General features: G+C 48.3%; 1 protein-coding gene across 1 annotated transcript in view; it reads right to left on the bottom strand.

Annotated features, from left to right (window-relative positions):
• Positions 1-280: 280 nt before the first annotated feature.
• Positions 281-19,065, bottom strand: part of PIAS4 (protein inhibitor of activated STAT 4) — a 39,691-nt gene continuing 20,906 nt past the window's right edge. Inside the window, exons 5-12 of the mRNA XM_033136688.1 lie at positions 18,786-18,827; positions 16,338-16,428; positions 13,926-14,054; positions 8,985-9,090; positions 6,053-6,126; positions 4,784-4,944; positions 2,799-2,941; positions 281-627 (exon numbers count right to left, since the gene is read on the bottom strand). Of these exons, the coding sequence (XP_032992579.1) occupies positions 425-627; positions 2,799-2,941; positions 4,784-4,944; positions 6,053-6,126; positions 8,985-9,090; positions 13,926-14,054; positions 16,338-16,428; positions 18,786-18,827 (949 nt within the window). The 3' untranslated portion in view covers positions 281-424. The remainder of the gene's footprint in view (positions 628-2,798; positions 2,942-4,783; positions 4,945-6,052; positions 6,127-8,984; positions 9,091-13,925; positions 14,055-16,337; positions 16,429-18,785; positions 18,828-19,065) is intronic.

Here is a 19,065-nt window from a genome sequence, read left to right as displayed (position 1 = left end):
GGTCACCCAAGAAGCAATGGGGGCGCAGAGGAGAGCAGAGGGTCAGGGGCACGAGGGAGGAGAGGAGAGCCAGTGGCCAATTCCTGACGCGACTCCTCCTTGCAAGGGAGGTGTGTCCCGGCCCGGCCCTGCTTCTCGAGACCCTAGCAAGAGGATGGCTCGCCAGGCAGCTTCTTCCAGCCATGCAGGGGCTCCGCCAACGTCGCTGCCGTCGCCTCGCCCCCGGCAGGCCTTCTTAATTTTTTTCCTTTTTTTCCTTTTAAAAAAAACTTAACTTGGAACTGGGCAAGTCACAGGGGGGGCAGCTTTGGAAGAGGGCGAGATGGAGGGGGAAGGGAGAGAAAGCCCCTCTCTTCCCACGTCTGAATAAGCACCAAGGTATTCAAGCTTTTCCCACGCGGAGGACCCGGAGCGCCCCCTGCAGTCAGCAGGCGGATGCCAAGCCGTTCTTGTATAGGCGGGGCAGTTTCCTTTTGGGTCCGCCGTCGTCGTCCTCCTCTTCGTCGTCGTCGTCCTCTTCCTCGGAGGACGAGCTGTCCAGCGTCAAATCCACCACATCGGCGGGGGCCTTGCCGTTCTCCACGCTGGGGGCGGGAGGCGGCACACCGTTGGCATCCGAAGTGCCTCCTGGAAGCAGTGGAAGGAGAGCCAGGGGGAATTAACATCCATTATTATGATGTTAATCATTATCATCATCATCTTTTTAAAATAGATATTTCTATTATGTATACCAGTGGTGGCGAACCTTTTGGAGACCGAGTGCCCAAACTGCAACCCAAAACCTACTAATTTATCACAAAGTGCCAACACGGCAATTTAATATGGGATAATAATTAACATACCATAATAAAATGAGCTTGGGGAGGCGGGGCTGCCCTGAGTTGTTGAGCTTTTGGGGGGGGGGGGCATTCCCCAGAGGTTTTTTGGGTGGGATTGCAAAGACTAGCAGAGCTTTTTTGAGGGGCTTGGATCACAGGTTTTTTTTTGGGGGGGGGGAGAGAAAAACACTCACACGCATTATAAACGCTTCCTCTGGCGTGCAGAGCAGAAACAACACATAGTCTCAAGGATCGCAGGCAGCAGCCAATCAACGAAAACCCTTCACAAACCCACCAATCACACAAACTACAGCCTGCTGGCTGCAAAAAATCCCACCAATCTCCGGGGGGGGGGGGGAGGCTGCTTTGCAGAGGTAAACTGCCTCTAAGCTGCTGCCGGCGGGGAAGGAGTGTTTTACTCATGAGGCAGCTTGGGGGGAAGCAGCTGCCCAATTTGAAAACCCCAAACAATGGCACTGCTGGTGTGATGGTGCGTGCCAACAGAGAGGGCTCTGAGTGCCCGCTCTGGCACCCGTGCCATAGGTTCGCCACCACTGATGTATAGATATATATTTATATCATATTTATCTAGCTTCTCCCAGCTGGAAGAAGCAATGATTCTTCAACATCAACTTCCTTGGACTGGCCACGTTGTTCAGATGCCTGGTTATCGTCTTCCAAAGCAACTGATCTTTTTTACAAATGGAAAGCGTAATGCTGGCGGTCAACAAAAGAGGTTTAAAGACTCTCTCAAGGCAAATCTTTAAAAATTTAGTATAAACACCGACAACTGGGAGACAATGGCCTGTGAGCGCTCCACTTGGAGAACAGCCTTTACCAAAGGTGACGTGGGCTTTGAAGACTCTCGAACTCAGGACGAAAGGGAGAAACATGCTAAGAGGAAGGCACGCTTGGCAAACCCTCACTGTGATCAACTCCTGCCTGGAAACCTATGTCCCCACTGTGGAAGGACGTGTGGTCTAAAGGAAGGAGCCTGGTTTAGCAACAGTTCAATGAAATAGTTTGAAAATCCCTAAACTACACTTGAAAATTGTTCCCATAACTGCTAGGCAAATTGTATGTGAATTAAGTTTGCAAGTAGAACTCTGAACTGTCTCTAGTTCATTCTCTTATTGATGCTTTTTTATTTTATTTTTTTGCTCTTTGCGCCTTTTGAGGCCAATTGTTGGGGGAAATGAAGAAAGCCCGTCGTGAGCACTGTTTGTGTATTTTGATGTCTCCTTTGTTAAGGATCGTTTGGACGGAGTTGAATTGTGAACTGAACGTGAACCAAACTAGTTTTCAAAAGGGATGAACGCGAACAGGGCCGGCGCGTCCATTTAGGCGAACTAGGCAATTGCCTAGGGCGCCAAAATGGAGGGGGCGCTGGCCAGGCTTGGGCGGGACGGGCTAGCAGCAGCTTCTCCGCTGTAGTGGAGAGGTGCTGCTTGCCTCTCCACCACCCCCACCTCCCGCTAAAGCAGGCTTGGGCGGGGGGCGGATGGGCGAGCAGCAGATTCTCCACTATAGCGGAGAAACTGCTGCTTGCCTCTCCACCAACCCCCACCTCCAGCTAAAGGAGGCTTTGGCGGGGGTGCAGGGGGCACCAGAAGGTGGTTCGCCTAGGCCGCAAGAAGCCCTCACACCGGTCCTGAACGTGAAGTGGAATTAGTTTCTCTTTGGACATGTCAGACTCATTTATTTATTGGTTTAAGATGAAAAGTGCCCATCCATGCAAGCTTCACTCACAGCAGACTCAATGGGTTGCATTCAACTAAGTTTTACTCCGAGTCGGGCCACATAAATTACAGTAATAGACTTCTAATAGTCAAGTCCTTCAGTGGGTCTACTCTGATCAAGCAGGAGTAGCGTTGGGTGCAGCTGAAACTTTCAAAGCTCTGCAGCACCAGAGCGATTGGCCCTTTGGTCCCCGTTTAGGAAGGAAACACAGCAGTTACCAGCAAGTATTTTTAGACTCACCTGTGGACCCACCCACAACTAAAATTGGACACTGGGGGCTGTAGCTCCTCTCCTTCTCCGCTTTGATAGGGCACCAGGAGCCGTCCACCAAGTATTCGATCTCGTCGGCGTCTTCGCATTCCGTCAAGATCTTCGACAAGAGCCTGTGGGGGAAGAGACGGCACAGCTGCCAATTCTAACTCTGAACGGTGTCAAGTATACACTTCCTGAGTTAACGCTAAATACAACACTTCAGGTAAATGAAGCCGCCATAGGGCCGTGAAAACTTGTGTCCCGGGCTTTTTAGACCCATGTACTGGGACGCAGGTGGCGCTGTGGGTTAAACCACAGAGCCTAGCGCTTGCCGATCAGAAGGTCGGCGGTTCGAATCCTGCGACAGAGTGAGCTCCCGTTGCTCGGTCCCTGCTCCTGCCAACCTAGCAGTTCGAAAGCATGTCAAAGTGTAAGCAGATAAATAGGTATCGCTCCGGCGGGAAGGTAAATGGAGTTTCCGTGCGCTGTTCTGGTTCACCAGAAGGGGCTTAGTCATGCTGGCCACATGACCCGGAAGCTGTACGCCAGCTCCCTCGGCCAGTAAAGTGAGATGACCGCCGCAACCCCAGAGTCGTTTGCAACTGGACCTAACGGTCGGGGTCCCTTTACCTTTAACCCATGTGGTATGTGAAATATATGACAGATGTGAAATATCTATAATGTAATGTAAATATATACACACACATATGAGAATGATTAGGTTTATTATTATGTTTTTAAATGAAAGTCGCTTGGAGATCTTGTTAAAAAGCGACATATCAATATCCTAATTCCTCACACAAGGCTTTGCCTCCGTTTAAAGCCCAGAGATGGAAAGAAGACAAAGTCCCTACCAGAGAAGAATGGCAAACTAAGCTGTTGGTCTATGCCAAAATGGCAAAACTGACCAGAAATCTCAGGAACCGAGAAGACCAAAACATCAATAAAGAATGGGCGGAAATTATAATTTACTTGAGAGACCACTGTAAGCAAATGAAAACATTAGCAGGATTGCAGTAACACTTGTAATGTAGAAGATACTATGGATAAACTGGAGAAACATAAAATTTGGATGGTGAAATAATACAGAGTTGAAAAGGTTTATAATAGGAAGAAGAAGAGGAGGAGGAGGAGGAGTTTGGATTTGATATCCTGCTTTATCACTACCCGAAGGAGTCTCAAAGCAGCTAACGTTCTCCTTTCCCTTCCTCCCCCACAACAAACACTCTGAGTGAGGCTGAGAGAAGTGTGATTAGCCCAAGGTCACACAGCAGCTGCATGTGGAGGAGCAGAGACACGAACCTGGTTCACCAGATTACCAGTCTCCCGCTCTTAACCACTACACCGCACTGGCTCTCATGTAACCCATGGAGGGGCAGGTGGGAAGTCTAGAGATTCGGAGAAGTCTCCAAATACGGATATATATTTCGCATTGTTATAACTCTATACTTGTAAAATCAAATAAAAATTATTTCAAAAGAAAGAAAGAAAGAAAGAAAGAAAGAAAGAAAGAAAGAAAGAAAAGAGAAGAGAGAGAGTTGGGCATGTTTAGCCAGGAGAAGAGAAGACCGAGAGATGAAGTGAGATCCATCTTCAAAGATCTGCATGGTTGCTGCATGGAAGATGAAGCAAGCTTGCTTGCTTGTCTGCTGCTGTTCCGGGGGGGCAGGAACCAAACCAATGGATTTAAAGGACGAGAAATGAGATTCTGACAAAACATCAGAGAAAAAAAACTTTCTAAGAGGAAGAGCTGTCTGATGGTGGACTCCCTCAAAAGGCGGTGGCCTCTCATTCCTTGGAGGTTTTCGAACAGTCCACCAGGCAATTCTTCCATTATGTTCCCTGCATTGCAGGGGGTTGGACCAGATGACCCAACTCTGCGGTTCTGTTATTCTAAGCAGGCCTCAACACACACACACACACACACGGAAAGAGATGGAGCTGCTTCCAACGAGGCAATCAGCTCAACTCACCCATCAATCATCAGTTGGTCGTAAGTGGCTGGTTTGTCGCAAACTGGGCACATCCATGTGGGCTTCTTCTCATTCATCTGCAGGTAGAAAACGGCGTCGAAACACTGCAGGTGAGCGCAGGTCTCGGCCCGACACGGCACCGACAGACGCATCTTCACAAGCTTTGGAGAGAAAGGTGAGGAACGTTATTGAAAGCCCCAGAACGGACCTAAAGGGGGAAAGCCTGGGGCAGCACTTTTGGCGCTCTAGGAGCCACTGCCAGCCTGAGGGCCGCATTTACTTCTCGACAGCCTCTCGGGGGCCGCCTGGTGGTAGTGGGCGGGGCCTGGGCAAAGGTGGGCGGAGCAATGGATGCAAATGTTTGCCTTTGTATAGAAGGCTAATTCCTACACACACACACACACACACACACACACACACACACACACCTCCAAACTCCATCCAGGCAAGGAAGAGGCCTTATCAGAGTTCAATGGCACATTCTAGCCATGCAGAGGCACTCAAGGAGAGTGCAGAGCGGGGGGGGGGGGCTACCCTGATTTTAAATTTTAGGCAAAACCTAAGGGTAGGGATATGCCTCTGCTGAGCAAAGCCGAGCTTCCAAAGGGAGGATGGAAGACTCAGTAGCCCCGAGGAGTAGGAGAGGAAGAAGAAGAAGAAGAAGAAGAAGAAGAAGAAGAAGAAGAAGAAGAAGAAGAAGAAGAAAATTTGGATTTGATATCCTGCTTTATCACTACCCGAAGGAGTCTCAAAGCGGCTAACATTCTCCTTTCCCTTCCACCCCCCAACAAACAGTGTGTGAGGCGAGTGGGGCTGAGAGACTTCAGAGAAGTGTGACTAGCCCAAGGTCACCCAGCAAGCTGCATGCGGAGGAGCGGGGAAGCGAACTCGGTTCACCAGATTACGAGTCTACCGCTCTTAACCACTACACCACACTGGCTCTGGAGCTGGTAAACAGCAGAGATCTATTTCTTAAATTCATGTGCCCCCCTTCCTCCGAAGATCTCGGGGTGACTGCCGACAGGGTTGTTGCAGGGACTAAATGAGGAGTGGGGGAAACCAGGCAGGCCACCTTGATATAAATGAGATATAAATGCAACAAATAACCAAACAAATAATAAATGTTCCAAGGCTACTGGACTTGAGGAAATCTGCACCTTCTCACCAATCAGCTGTTTCCAAGGCATGTGAGCAGTGCTGTAGCTGCCACCTCTAAACACACACACACAGAGAGACAAAGAGCTTTACAACACAACATGGATCACATACCGGGCATATGAGAGACACTCTGACACCAGTGGTGGCGATTTCGCTTTCTGGATCCAGGCGCAGCTTCTCTTTAACTACAGTTGTTGAGTCGGGGGCGGTGGGGGGGGGAGAGAATATGTGGAAGAAGAGGAGAGAGGGAACACAGCGGTGGTCCATTGTTAGCAACTTTCACCACTCCCCAGGGAACGGGGAAACCGGGCAGTGGAAGAATCTGTCTCGTTCCCTCCTCGACCTGCTTCTGCCCAAGACAAAGGGCCCCTCTAGACAGGTGTTTCACGGCAGGTATATTCCACAATGTGTTTTTTGGCACAATCACTGTCAGCTAAGGGTTGGGCTTGTTCAGCTTTATTGGTTGTGCTGAGGCTCTTCCCCAACAGCATGCTGTTTAAAATTTAATATTTTAAATGTTTTAAATGTTCCTAAAAATACATGGGTTATGATGGCATAAGGTTAGAGCTTTATTAGCGTGTCATCTCAGGCCAGTTGATAATAAATAATAATCATAATCATAATCATAACAACAACAAAATATTCATACCCTGCCCATCTGGCTGGGTTTCCCCAGCCACCCTGGGCTGCTCCCAACAGAATATTAAAAACACAATAAAACACCAGACATTAAAAACTTCCCTAAACAGGGCTGCCTTCAGATGTCTTCTAAAAGTCAGATAGTTGTGTATCTCCTTGACATCTGATGGGAGGGTGTTCCACAGGGAGGGCACCAGTACCGAGAAGGCCCTCTGCCTGGTTCCCTGTAACCTCACTTCTCGCAGGGCTAGAGCTCGGCACTAGACGTCAGTGTCCGGGCAGAACGATGGGGGTGGAGACGCTCCTTCAGGTATACTGGGCCGGGGCCATTTAGGGCTTTAAAGGTCAGCACCAACACTTTGAACTGTGCTCAGAAACGTACTGGGAGCCAATGTAGGTCTTTCAGGATCGGTGTTATGTGGTCTCGGCGGCCGCTCCTAGTCACCAGTCTAGCTGCCGCATTCTGGATTAGTTGTAGTTTCCGGGTCACCTTCAAAGGTAGCCCCACATAGAGCACATGGCAGTAGTCCAAGTGGCAGATAACCACAGCATGCACCACTCTGGTAAGACAGTATGTGGGTAGGTAGGGTCTCAGCCTGTGTACCAGATGGAGCTGGTAGAGAGCTGCCCTGGACACAGAATTTACCTGCGCATTCATGAACAGCTGTGAGTCCAAAATGACTCCCAGGTTGCGCACCTGGTCCTTCAGGGGCACAGTTACCCCATTCCCCGTTATATAGTCTCGGTGGCCGCTCCCAGTGCAACACACATATGCCAGAAGATCTGCGGCATCAAATGTTGCAGGATCTCAGCAGGAGGTTACAGGATATGCACTGACTGGGAGTGAACTGCTGGGACTGAACTGATAGAACCGTGAGCACACAGCACCGAGAATGCACAGTTATAAGGGAACCTGGAGGTATAAGAGGAAACCGCTTTTATCCCACGACCCAACACGGCACCAGCCTTGTGCGACTTGCAGGGCTGCCCTGAGCGAGGTATTTCAACGCCAGAGAAAGAAAAAGGGGCCCCAATGCGCTGCATTGCTGGCATTCAATCCAACCTGCCTTCCCCCCATAGCTGTCAAGTTTCGGATTTGAAAATAAGGGATCAGCAGTCTCACCTATCCCGGGGACAGTCACATGTCAGTGGTGGGCGGAGCCAGAAGCAAAAGTGGGCGGAGCAGCAATGTAAGCTCCAAGCGGGCTCGGAACGGAGCAAAGAGGAGGGCAGCCATGTGCTCCGCGCAATGGAGCCCCACCGTCTTCTTGTCTGATCCCATCAAAACAGGACAGGAAGCAGCAGCTGCTCAAAGGCAGCCAGGCTCCGCCCGCCAGCTAACCCTATTGGCCGGCTTAGGGGCTCGGCGGCAACGGATAGGGGCTGATGCAGGGGGAGGAATACACCCCCCTGTAAGCACGGGAAACGGCTCCCGCTTGCTTTGAGGGCTGAGGCTTTTCTCTCCAAGTAGGCGAGGTTTTCCCACCCAGTCCCTGGCCAGCAGGGGAGGAGCTGCTTCCATTAAAAACGGGAAATTTAAGGGAAATAAAAAATAAGGGAGAGCGGCGGGAAACTGCTTGAAATAAGGGAGAATCCCGGGGGAAACGGGATACTTGACAGCACTGCTTCCCCCCCCCCAACCCACCGCCTTACTACAAAATGTATTTAGGATCAGCAGCTCTGCCGTTACGCTGTGTCAGGTTTTCTGGTCATCACAGAGTTAACTGTTCACCAGGAGGCGTTCTGATCCTGGGTGCCTCGCCCACAGCTATACGGGAATTTTTCCTTTGTCTGGATAAAGGGGAGTTTTGGTTTCGCTTCCCCCTCAATGCTGTGTTTCTGTGCTGTTGCTTTTTGACATATGAGTGAGAACGCTGCAGACATGCAGCTCGAGTCTTTAGGACATTTGTGTGTGCTACTTAAAATAAAGTTCTATTAGTCAAGTAGCACTGGTGTCCAGCTGATTTATTTTAACACACCACTGAAGAAGCAGACCTAAAAAGCCGTCGTAACACAATCAGAACGGATTTCAGGAACCAGAGAGTTGCATTGAAAAATACAACTTCCTAGTCTTCTGGCCCGCCAAAATGGCAATTAGGACAATCCGTTTTGGCGACTGCAACCCTAGTTTAAGGAGTCATTTGGCACCTCACTTATATACCTGATTTTCTAACACTGGCTCAGGGCGGCGAACCGGAGACTGCCAGATTGCAACTCCTGATTTGCAGAACTCCCTTCTTCGTGTACCCCCTCTCCACAGGAGCACGATACCCTTAATTTCAGGGTCGCGGGTTCGAGTCCCACGTTGGGGAAAAAGAATCCCGCATTGCATGGCCTTCGGGGATCCCTTCCAACCTCTACGATTCTACAATTCCCCGAGAAGCGCGCCAACTGCCGAGCTCACCAAGTGCCTTGCACAGCTCCGGGTGCTTAATGCCGATTATTTTCAACCTCTGGAGCAGCTCTGCCGACGTCATCTGTCTCACGAGGAAGAGGCCCACGGAGTAACTCTGAAGAGCGGGATGAGAACAGAGGGTTTGTGAGAAACCACAGGGGCAGAGGGCAAGCTTCCTTGGTCTTCAAAGCGGCCCTCCTATCACCTTGCCAAGTATCCTTCCTGTGTTTCAGTTCCTGTGCTTATTATTTGAACCAGGGGAGGGGAACCCCTAGACTTGGCGGCAAATGCAGCCCTCTAGGCCATATAACCTCCTGAGCCACACCTCTCACTGGCCTTGGTTTGCCCACCTGCTCCTTGTATACTCGTGCCAAGCTAGGATGTGTTTCCTGACCATGCTTCCTGCTTTCCTGGGTGGGGAAAAGTGAGAGCGACGGAACTAGCTGTCTGTGCAAAGGCAAAATTCGCATCTCCTGCTCTGCCCATTATTGACCCACTCTGCGCATGCGGCCCTGAAGGCAATGCAGCCCTTGGGTTCCTTGCCCTTGATTTAAACTTAAACCTCCCCCTTTCCCCCAGAGATGCCAAATACACCACTATTATTATTATTATTAGGAATAGGAATAGGAATAATTTATTATTGGCCAGGTACATTTTCCAACATACTTGGAATTTGTTTCGGCTACATTGCAATGTAAACATACAGACACTGTTCCTCTCACAATACAAAGAAGCAAAGAAACCCCACCCATATTTTACCTCCCCTTAAGCTATACAACTACGAATTTAACAATTTAATGGCACAAGGGGGAAAAAACTATTCTCGTGCCTGGCCAATTTTGTATATGAAGTCCTGTAGCAACATCCAGATGGAAGTGAATCAAGCAGATGATGACCGGGATGTAAAGGATCTGCTACAATTCTCTCTGCTCTCTTCCTAACTCGGGTAGCATAAATTGTCTCTATTGAAGGCAAGCTAACACCAATTACCCTTTCTGCAATTCTTACAGCTCGTTGGAACTTTTTCTTGTCTCTCTTGGAGGCTGTACCGTACCAAGCTGTTATAGAATTATTATTATTATTATTATTATTATTATTATTATTATTATTATTATATTGGAAAAATATCTGTCAAACTTGGCTGCCCTCTATATGGCTCGGTTAACGAAACTCGCCCTCAAGCCACTACACTAATGATGCAATACCATGCATGTCTACTCAGAAGTAAGCTTCGTTAAGTTCAATGTACGGAATGGCAGCCCAGAGGTCACACCAGGGCCGCCACAGCATTCCTCGCACCTGACAAAAGCGCTGTGCACCTTACTTTTTCTCAACGCTTTATCCATTAGGCAGCAGGGGCATATGAAGGATGCTGTCGCCGTATCCCTTGCGAAGAGAGACCTTGCGCACGTGCGGGTAATGCGCCTGAAGAGCTGTCGCCGGCACCCGTCTGTCTCGAGAGACAATGGAGTGTGCCTCTGGGTGGCGAACATTTACTTCACTGCTTTACTGGCTTGCCCAAACCATGGGGATTTAAGAGCAGCCTCGTTAAAGATTTAAATATCCCAGTTGAGAGACTTGATTCGGTACCAAGCTAACTTTTTGTTAGGGGCAGGTCCCCACTACACCTCTGAAAATGTGGCCCATAGAGTGACAATTTTATGGAGGAAACAAAATAGAAAATTCTTTCCAGTAGCACCTTAGAGACCAACTGAGTTTGTTCTTGGTATGAGCTTTCGTGTGCATGCACACTTCTTCAGATACACTGAAACAGAAGTCACCAGATCCTTAAATATAGTGAGGGAGTGGGGAGGGGTATTACTCAGAAGGGTGGTGGGAATGGGTGATCGCTGCAATTAGTCTTGCAGGGAAAGGCAAGGGGTGAGATGGCTAAAGATAGCTTTGTTATGTATAATGAGATAAGAATCCAATGTCTTTGTTCAGACCAGGTTTCTCCATGGTTTTAAGTTTGGTGATTAGTTGCAATTCAGCCACTTCTCTTTCCAGTCTATTTCTGAAATTTCTTTGTATTAAGACAGCTACTTTGAGTTCTTTTATAGAATGTACTTATGGAGGAAAGTTAGTGTGGGTTAAATTCTTCGGGAGAGCAAACTCTTATCTGATAGAATGCCTGGTTTTAATAATTATTTTAGCGGTGTAATGCATTTTATTCTGGTACTTCATTTCTTTCTAATGCTTTCAGCTGCACAAATGAATGGTATTCATAATAACTGCATTCTCTCCCAGGTCTGAAACGTCACTCAGTCCTCTGGGGAGAGACGTAAAACACTGCGCATGGGAAAGGGAGGGCGGGGGGTGAAGGTTCTGCTGCAAGGCAGGAACAAATCTGGAGATCCTAACAGCCTGACTTGGATTGCTAATGCGCGTCTAAGCACAGGACAAACATGTCCCGTGTTTCGCATGCACCGCCTTGCAACACACAAAGCCTGCCCCCTCCAGAGTGACAGGCGTTTTGAAAACAGGTCTACAGGAGGGGTAGGCAACCTAAGGCCCATGGGGGTTGTTTAAGCAGCCCACGAGCTGCCCCCAAACCGAGCCGCTCACTCGGCAAGTCCCTGCGCGCAGCGCTAAAACGGCGCAGCAACTCACTTCCGCGGCACCGAAAATCGCGTCTGCGCAGACGCTGGAAATCACGGGCAGGCGCGCTCACACACACACGCAATCCAGCCCACAGAGGGATCTCCACTGGAGTGAACTGGTCCAGGCGAGGTAAACCATGCCGACCCCTAGTCTACAGCAAACCTGGGGCTTCTGTGAAGGACAGCTGTTTTCTGTCCTCTAGGGGGCATGTGTGCATCAGGGTCAGGGCTTCAACCACACAGAGGTACCTCCCTCCCGGTGTCAGAAATTAGCCAGGCACCAGGCACATTTTCCACCTGGCTATCAATCACTTGAGACCAAGTGAAGATGCCTGGGTGCCTGACATCTCCACCATCTGGAGGAGAATGCCTGGGGATCATTGGATCTTCACTGTTTTGACAGTATTATCACGTCCTGTAGAATTCTATCAGCTATACAATGGTGCCTTGGTTTACGAATACAGGTAGGTAGCCGTGTTGGTCTGCCATAGTCAAAACAAAATAAAAAAATCCTTCCAGTAGCACCTTAGAAACCAACTAAGTTTGTTCTTGGTATGAGCTTTTGTGTGCATGCACACTTCTGTTTCAGTGTATCTGAAGAAGTGTGCATGTACACGAAAGCTCATACCAAGAACAAACTTAGTTGATCTCTAAGGTGCTATTGGAAGGATTTTTTTATTTTTTTTATTTTTTATTTTTTTTTTACTATGGCTGACCAACACGGCTACCTACCTGTAACTGAACCTAACTCCAAACCTTGTTTGTACAATCAGCCAATGTCTTTGTTATCAATCAAAAACCTTGTTTATTTACTTGTTGGAAGTAGCATGTCCCCTTGTTGTTGTTGTTTAGTCGTTTAGTTGTGTCCGACTCTTTGTGACCCCATGGACCAGAGCACGCCGGGCACTCCTGTCTTCCACTGCCTCCCGCGGTTTGGTCAGACTCATGTTGGTAGCTTCAAGAACACTGTCCCACCATCTCATCCTCTGTCGTCCCCTTCTCCAAGTTTGTTCTTGGTATGAGCTTTCGTGTGCACGCACACTTCTTCAGATACACACGAAAGCTCGTACCAAGAACAAACTTAGTTGGTCTCTGAAGGTGCTACTGGAAGGATTTTTTTTATTTTTTATTTTGTTTTGGTTTACGAACTTAATCTGTTCCGGAAGTCCGTTCTTAAACCAAAGCGTTCTTAAACCAAGGCGTGCTTTCCCATAGCAGCGGGGGAATCAATTTACAAATGGAACACACTCAACATGTTCTGCTTCCAAGGCAAAGTTCACAAACCAAAACACCTACTTCCGGGTTTGCAGCGTTCTTAATCCAAGTTGTTCATAAACTAAGCTGTTCTTAAACCAAGGCACCACTGTATTTTATCTACACAATTGGAATGAATTTCAGGAACCAAAATGCTTTTTCTGCGCAGCCTGAGCAGGAGCAGGGGAACGACGTCACAGTGAACTGTCGTCGCTTGTCTTCGCTTAACCCACCCCACTGCCCTGCTCACAGTTGGGAGGAATATTCTTACATTACGAGTGGTCTGTGTCACCATTAAGAAAAAGTGGTCAGAGGAAGCCAATATATATGTGGACTGTCCTAATTAAACCTCACAATAATGCCATAATTATCGGTCTATGTATTTCTAATAGTATAACCAAATCAGCAATTTTTTATATAACTGTAAAAAAAAAAAAAAACTACTCTGGAAATTTATCATTCCAAAAACGAAACTTTCATCTGGTTGTAAATGTTCAGATTATACTAGCAAGAATGAGTCTTTCTGTAAAATATATATATATATTAAAAAATCAAGTCTTACTGACTAGAGATTTAAATTGGGATTTAAATCAGGGGTCAGGAAACTTTTTCAGCAGGGGTCTGGTCCACTGTCCCTCAGACCTTGTGGGGGGCTGGACTATATTTTGGAGTGGGGGGAATGAATGAATTCCTCTGCCCCACAAATAACACAGAGATGCATTTGAAATAAAAGCACACATTCTACTCATGTAAAAACACACTGACTCCCAGACCGTCCGCGAGCCGGATTTAGAAGGCGATTGGGCCAGATCCGGCCCCCCAGGCCTTAGTTTGCCTACCCATAATTTAAATCAAATCCACTCTGTTCTGAGCCAAGGTTGCTTCTTCAAGGAACAGGGAAAGCCAGCAGCTCCTGAGCTCAACTCAGTTTTGACATTGGCACACCTACCGAAAGAGGGCGTGGGCGTGCATAACCACACCCAGGCACAGCTGAAAACACGTCTGCATATGCAAAGCAGGGCAAACATTTAAGGGAGGAGGAGGAGAAGAGGGGCAGCGGCAATTTTGTGACTGCCCGCCCAACCAGGCCCCGCACCTTTCCGTAATTGCCCCAGATGACGGTGATGCGGTTGGTTGCGGAAGACAGGTACATGAGGTGAGTGAGGTTGATGGGACGACAAGGCCGCTTGGGCTCCACACCTGGTTTGTTGGAGGGATAGTAGCCCTGGAAAGAGAGAAAGAGAGGGAGAGGTGTTTGTTTCGTTGCCAGCAAAAGACACACACAAACCACACACACACACGAAAAGCAGGAAGCAGCCAATGATGTAAACAAGGAGAAGGAGAAGAATGCGTCTCCAAGATGCACATCTTTTGCTAAATTTCTGCTCAAGAACCTTCAAGGGCTTATTTGTTTTTCTGCAATCTGCTCACAAACCGTCTGTTTCAAAGACCCTGCAGGGCACAAGATTCCCAGCAAGGAAATTGAGGAAAAGCCACCCCAAACTGGATGCAGCTGGATATACAGGTGAAACTCGAAAAATTAGAATATCATGGAAAAGTCCATTTATGTAAGCAATTGTTTTCATTAGCTACTGCAGTTTAATATATGAGATAGACTCATGACATGCACAGCGAGATGTGTCAAGCCTTTGTTTGTTATAATTGTGATGATTATGGCGTACAACTGATGAAAACCCCAAAGTTGAAATTGTTAATTTGGGGTTCTCATCAACTGTACTCCATAATCATCACAATTATAACAAATAAAGGCTTGACAAATCTTGCTTTGCATGTCTTGAGTCTATCTCATATATTAGTTTCACCTTTCAAGTTGTATTACTGAAAGAAATGAACCTTTCCACGATATTCCAATTTTTTGAGTTGCACCTGTAATGATGTAATAATAATAATTTATTACTTGTACCCTGCCCATCTGGCCAGGCCTCTCCAGCCACAAGATCAAACACCAAACATTAAAAACTTTATTAGCGTGTCATCTCAGGCCAGTTTAATAATAATAATAATAATAATAATAATAATTTATACCCGCTCATCTGGCTGGGGACTCTGGGCAGCTCCCAACAGAATATGAAAAAAACAACAAAACATCAAACATTAAAAGCTTCCCTAAACAGGGCTGCCTTCAGATGTCTTCTAAAAGTCTGGTAGTTGTTTTCCTCTTTGACATCCGGTGGGAGGGTGTTCCACAGGGCGGGCACCACCACCGAGAAGGCCCTCTGCCTGGTTCCCTGTAACCTCACTTCTCGCAAGGAGGGAACTGCCAGAAGGCCCTCGGAGCTGGACCTCAGTGTCTGGGCTGAACGATGGGGAGTGGAGACATGCTTTCAGGGATGCTGGGCCGAGGCCGTTTAGGCCGAAGGCTTTCTCAACCTCGGCCCTCCAGATGTTTCGAGACTACAATTGCCATCATCCGTGACCACTGGTCCTGCTAGCTAGGAATCATGGGAGTTGTAGGCCGAAGTTGAGGAAGCCTAGATTAGGGCTTTAAAGGTCAGCACCAACACTTTGAATTGTGCAAAACTCTGCCCCATCTGGGGAGGCTGGCTATGGGTGAGGACAAAGTCTTGGCCTGGAAAAAGCAGTGGTGGCTTTCACCTATGCAAATGATCATAGAATCCTAGAGTTGGAAGAGACCACAAGGGCCATCCAGTCCAACCCCCTGCCAAGCAGGAAAGACCATCAAAGCATTCCTGACAGGTGGCTGTCAAGCCTCCGCTCAAAGACCTCCAAAGAAGGAGACTCCACCACACTCCTTGGCAGCAAATCCCACTGTCCAACAGCTCTCACTGTCAGGAAGTTCTTCCTAATGTTTAGGTGGAATCTTCTTTCTTGTAGTTTGAATCCATTGCTCCATGTCCGCTTCTCTGGAGCAGCAGAAAACAACCTTTCTCCCTCCTCTATATGACATTCCTTTGATATATTTGAACATGGCTATCATATCACCCCTTAACCTTCTCTTCTCCAGGCTAAACATACCCAGCTCCCTAAGCCGTTCCTCCTAAGGCATCGTTTCCAGGCCTTGGACCATTTTGGTTGCCCTCCTCTGGACACGTTCCAGCTTGTCTGTATCCTTCTTGAACTGTGGTGCCCAGAACTGGACACAGTATTCCAGGTGAGGTCTGACCAGAGCAGAATATAGTGCTACTATTACTTCCCTTGATCTAGACGCTATACTCCTATTGATGCAGCCCAGAATTGCATTGGCTTTTTTTGCTGCTACATCACACTGTTGACTCATGTCAAGTTGATGGTCTACCAAGACTCCTAGATCCTTTTCACATGTACTGCTCTCAAGCCAGGTGTCACCCATCCTGTATTTGTGCCTTTCATTTTTTTTGCCCAAGTGTAGTACTTTACACAGCCCACCCTCCCTGCTGCTGATGGATGGTATGAAACACCAACAGAAGGCAGCCCATCTCACGAAAAATGGGGAGTGGACACCCCTGTCCTCTTCTGTACGAGTTTCAGAGGATCTGGGTTGACTTACCGGGACAGAACAGTAACTATGGTTCACTTTCACAGCGATGTTTGGGGGATACTGGTCTTCCTGAGGGCATCTGGTATCTGTGTAGCAGATTCTGCGGGGGAAATAAAGGAAAGCCTCTAGACCAGTCGTTCCCATGTTTCTCTGCTCAGTTCCACAAACCCATCCCTAGTTCTCCCTAAAAAGTGTTATTCAGAATAACGTTTTGTAAAGGTAAAGGGCCCCTGGACGGTTAAGTCCGGTCACAGGCGACTATGGGGTTGCGGCGCTCATCTCGCTTTCAGGATGAGGGAGCTGGCGTTTGTCCGCAGACAGCTTTCCGGGTCATGTGGCCAGCAGGACTTAAACCGCTTCTTGCACAATGGAAGACTGTGACAGAAACCAGAGTGCATGGAAACGCCATTTACCTTCCTGCCACAGTGGTGCCTATTTATCTACTTGCACTGGCGTGCTTTCGAACTGCTCCGTTGCGGGGATTCGAACCGCCGACCTTCCGATCAGCAAGCCCAAGAGGCTCAGTGGTTTAGACCACAGCGTCACCCATGTCCTTGTGTGCGGTTTGTACAGACCCGCCAAGGAAGATGGTAACAAAATAAAATTCTACACAGTGGCAACCGATTGCATATTTATACAAAATCAAAAATCAAAATGATTTAGTCTGAATAATTCAGCAAAACTTGATACTGCCTCTTCAAGAATCATTTACACCGCCAGCTCCCTGCTGACGCTGGGTGATTCCATTGCCCCCCTCCAGGAGGCAGTACCACCCACTTGGGGAGCCATTGAACTAGATCAGTGGCTCCCAATTAGCTAAAAACCGCGGACCCCTTGTTTTTTCAAAAGCCAAGTCATGGACCCCCTACTTTTGAAAATAATGATATCTCTATATTGGTTTTTGTTTCTGTGAATAGTGCCACGGATCCGCTAAGTGGGGTACGTGGACTCCCTGGGGTCTGAAGACCACCAAGTGGGAACCACTGATTTAGACACACACACACACATACACACACACTGAGAGAAAGAGAGAGACAGAGCTCTTCCTGACCTCCCCACCAACATCTCCTGTTCCTCAATGCATACCAGCCGCCTGGCTTTGAGCCAATGTCCAAAGATCACCGTATGCAAGCCCTGATCCTGCAACCCCTGCCTGGGTGCCCCAAAGGACTAAAAAAAAAAAAAACAACTAACTCACAAGAGTTACCTTCACAGGGCACACTTACGCACTGCAGAGTTTGAGCATTTCTATGAGAGGACAAGAAGGGGCTGGGATCACAAAGACTGCCATGGTGGGGTCTCTGGACACAGCAGGTGTGAGGAACTGCTGCCTCCTCTGAGATGGAACAGATAGATCAGTTGGTACAGCCTAAGAGTCTTCTTATCTCGGTGGCATGGGGTTCAAGCCCCACGTCAGGCAAAACGTTCTTGCACGGAATCTAGTCCTGCAAGGCAGGAGCCTTTGGCCCAACGGGGGGCTTGAACTCACGACCCTGAGATCACAAGTCTCAGGCTCTACCAACTGAGCTATCCCAGGCCTGGGTGCAGACCAAGCACAGAAGACCCTGTAGGCACCACAGAGCTAGTGTGGGGTAGTGGTTAAGAGCGACTGACTCGTAATCTGGTGAACCGGGTTCGCGTCTTTGCTCCTCCACATGCAGCTGCTGGGTGACCTTGGGCTAGTCACACTTCTCTGAAGTCTCTCTGCCCCACTCACCCCACAGAGTGTTTGTTGTGGGGGAGGAAGGGAAAAGGAGAATGTGAGCCGCTTTGAGACTCCTTTGGGTAGTGATAAAGGGGGATATCAAATCCAAACTCTTCTTCTCGACTAAGCCCTCACAGCAAAAGTCAGAATCTGCTTCCTCCTCCGCTGCCCCACCTCGGAAAGTCAACCTAAATTTGCACCTATGCATATAAATTAGCCTAGGCGAATGTATCATAGGCCTAAGCCCCAGGCTGTGTACACAGTACATTTAAAGCAAATGCTACCCTGTCCCCTGCAAAAAAAATAATCCCGGGAACTGTGGTTTGCCAGGGACTGTAGTTTGCCCATCGCACAGCTATACCTCCCAGAACCCTTGATAAAGTGCTGCTTGTGGGATTCTCTTGGGGGAAGCCATGTGACTTAAATGCACTGTGTGGAAGCAGCCCCGGTCTTTAGTACACCTAGCCGCCGCCCTGAGAAGCTCAAGGCTCTTCCTCGTGATCAGGAGTAGCCATGGAAAACAAGCAGACGTACAGGCAGGCTTCGACCTTGTGAATCAGCAGAAGCTTTGCGTTAGGAGAGGGAGCCTGGGGCCCAGGGAACCGATATGCAGGGAAGCCGCTTGCAAGTTTGTCAACCGAGGATCTCTTCCGATGACACCACTGCCTAGCTTTTGTAATAGCCGTCCTCCCACCCACCCACTGCCCCCATCTCAGGGTTTTTAATTTAACAGCCGCAGCGTTCAGACTTACCTGAGGACTACCTGGACCGATCTCACACCTGGTTGCAGCTCCCTGCCAAATGAAGACAAGACAAACCTTAACCTGCAGGTTAAGCATCTGCGTTCACAGAGAAGGAAAACGTTTATCGCAAAAGTAATAAACCCGAGACCGACCCCAGGATTTTTCGGTGGACACACACACACACAGGAATTTTGGTTACAGGTAGTTAGCCGTGTTGGTCTGCCGTATTCAAAACAAAATAAAAAATTCCTTCCAATAGAACCTTAGAGACCAACTAAGTTTGTTATTG

The sequence above is a fragment of the Lacerta agilis genome, chromosome 18 (genome assembly GCF_009819535.1).
Source record: "Lacerta agilis isolate rLacAgi1 chromosome 18, rLacAgi1.pri, whole genome shotgun sequence".
NCBI classification, from domain to species: domain Eukaryota; kingdom Metazoa; phylum Chordata; class Lepidosauria; order Squamata; family Lacertidae; genus Lacerta; species Lacerta agilis.
Note: the sequence above shows the minus strand (reverse complement) of the source record. Positions and strands in the feature narration are given on the sequence as shown.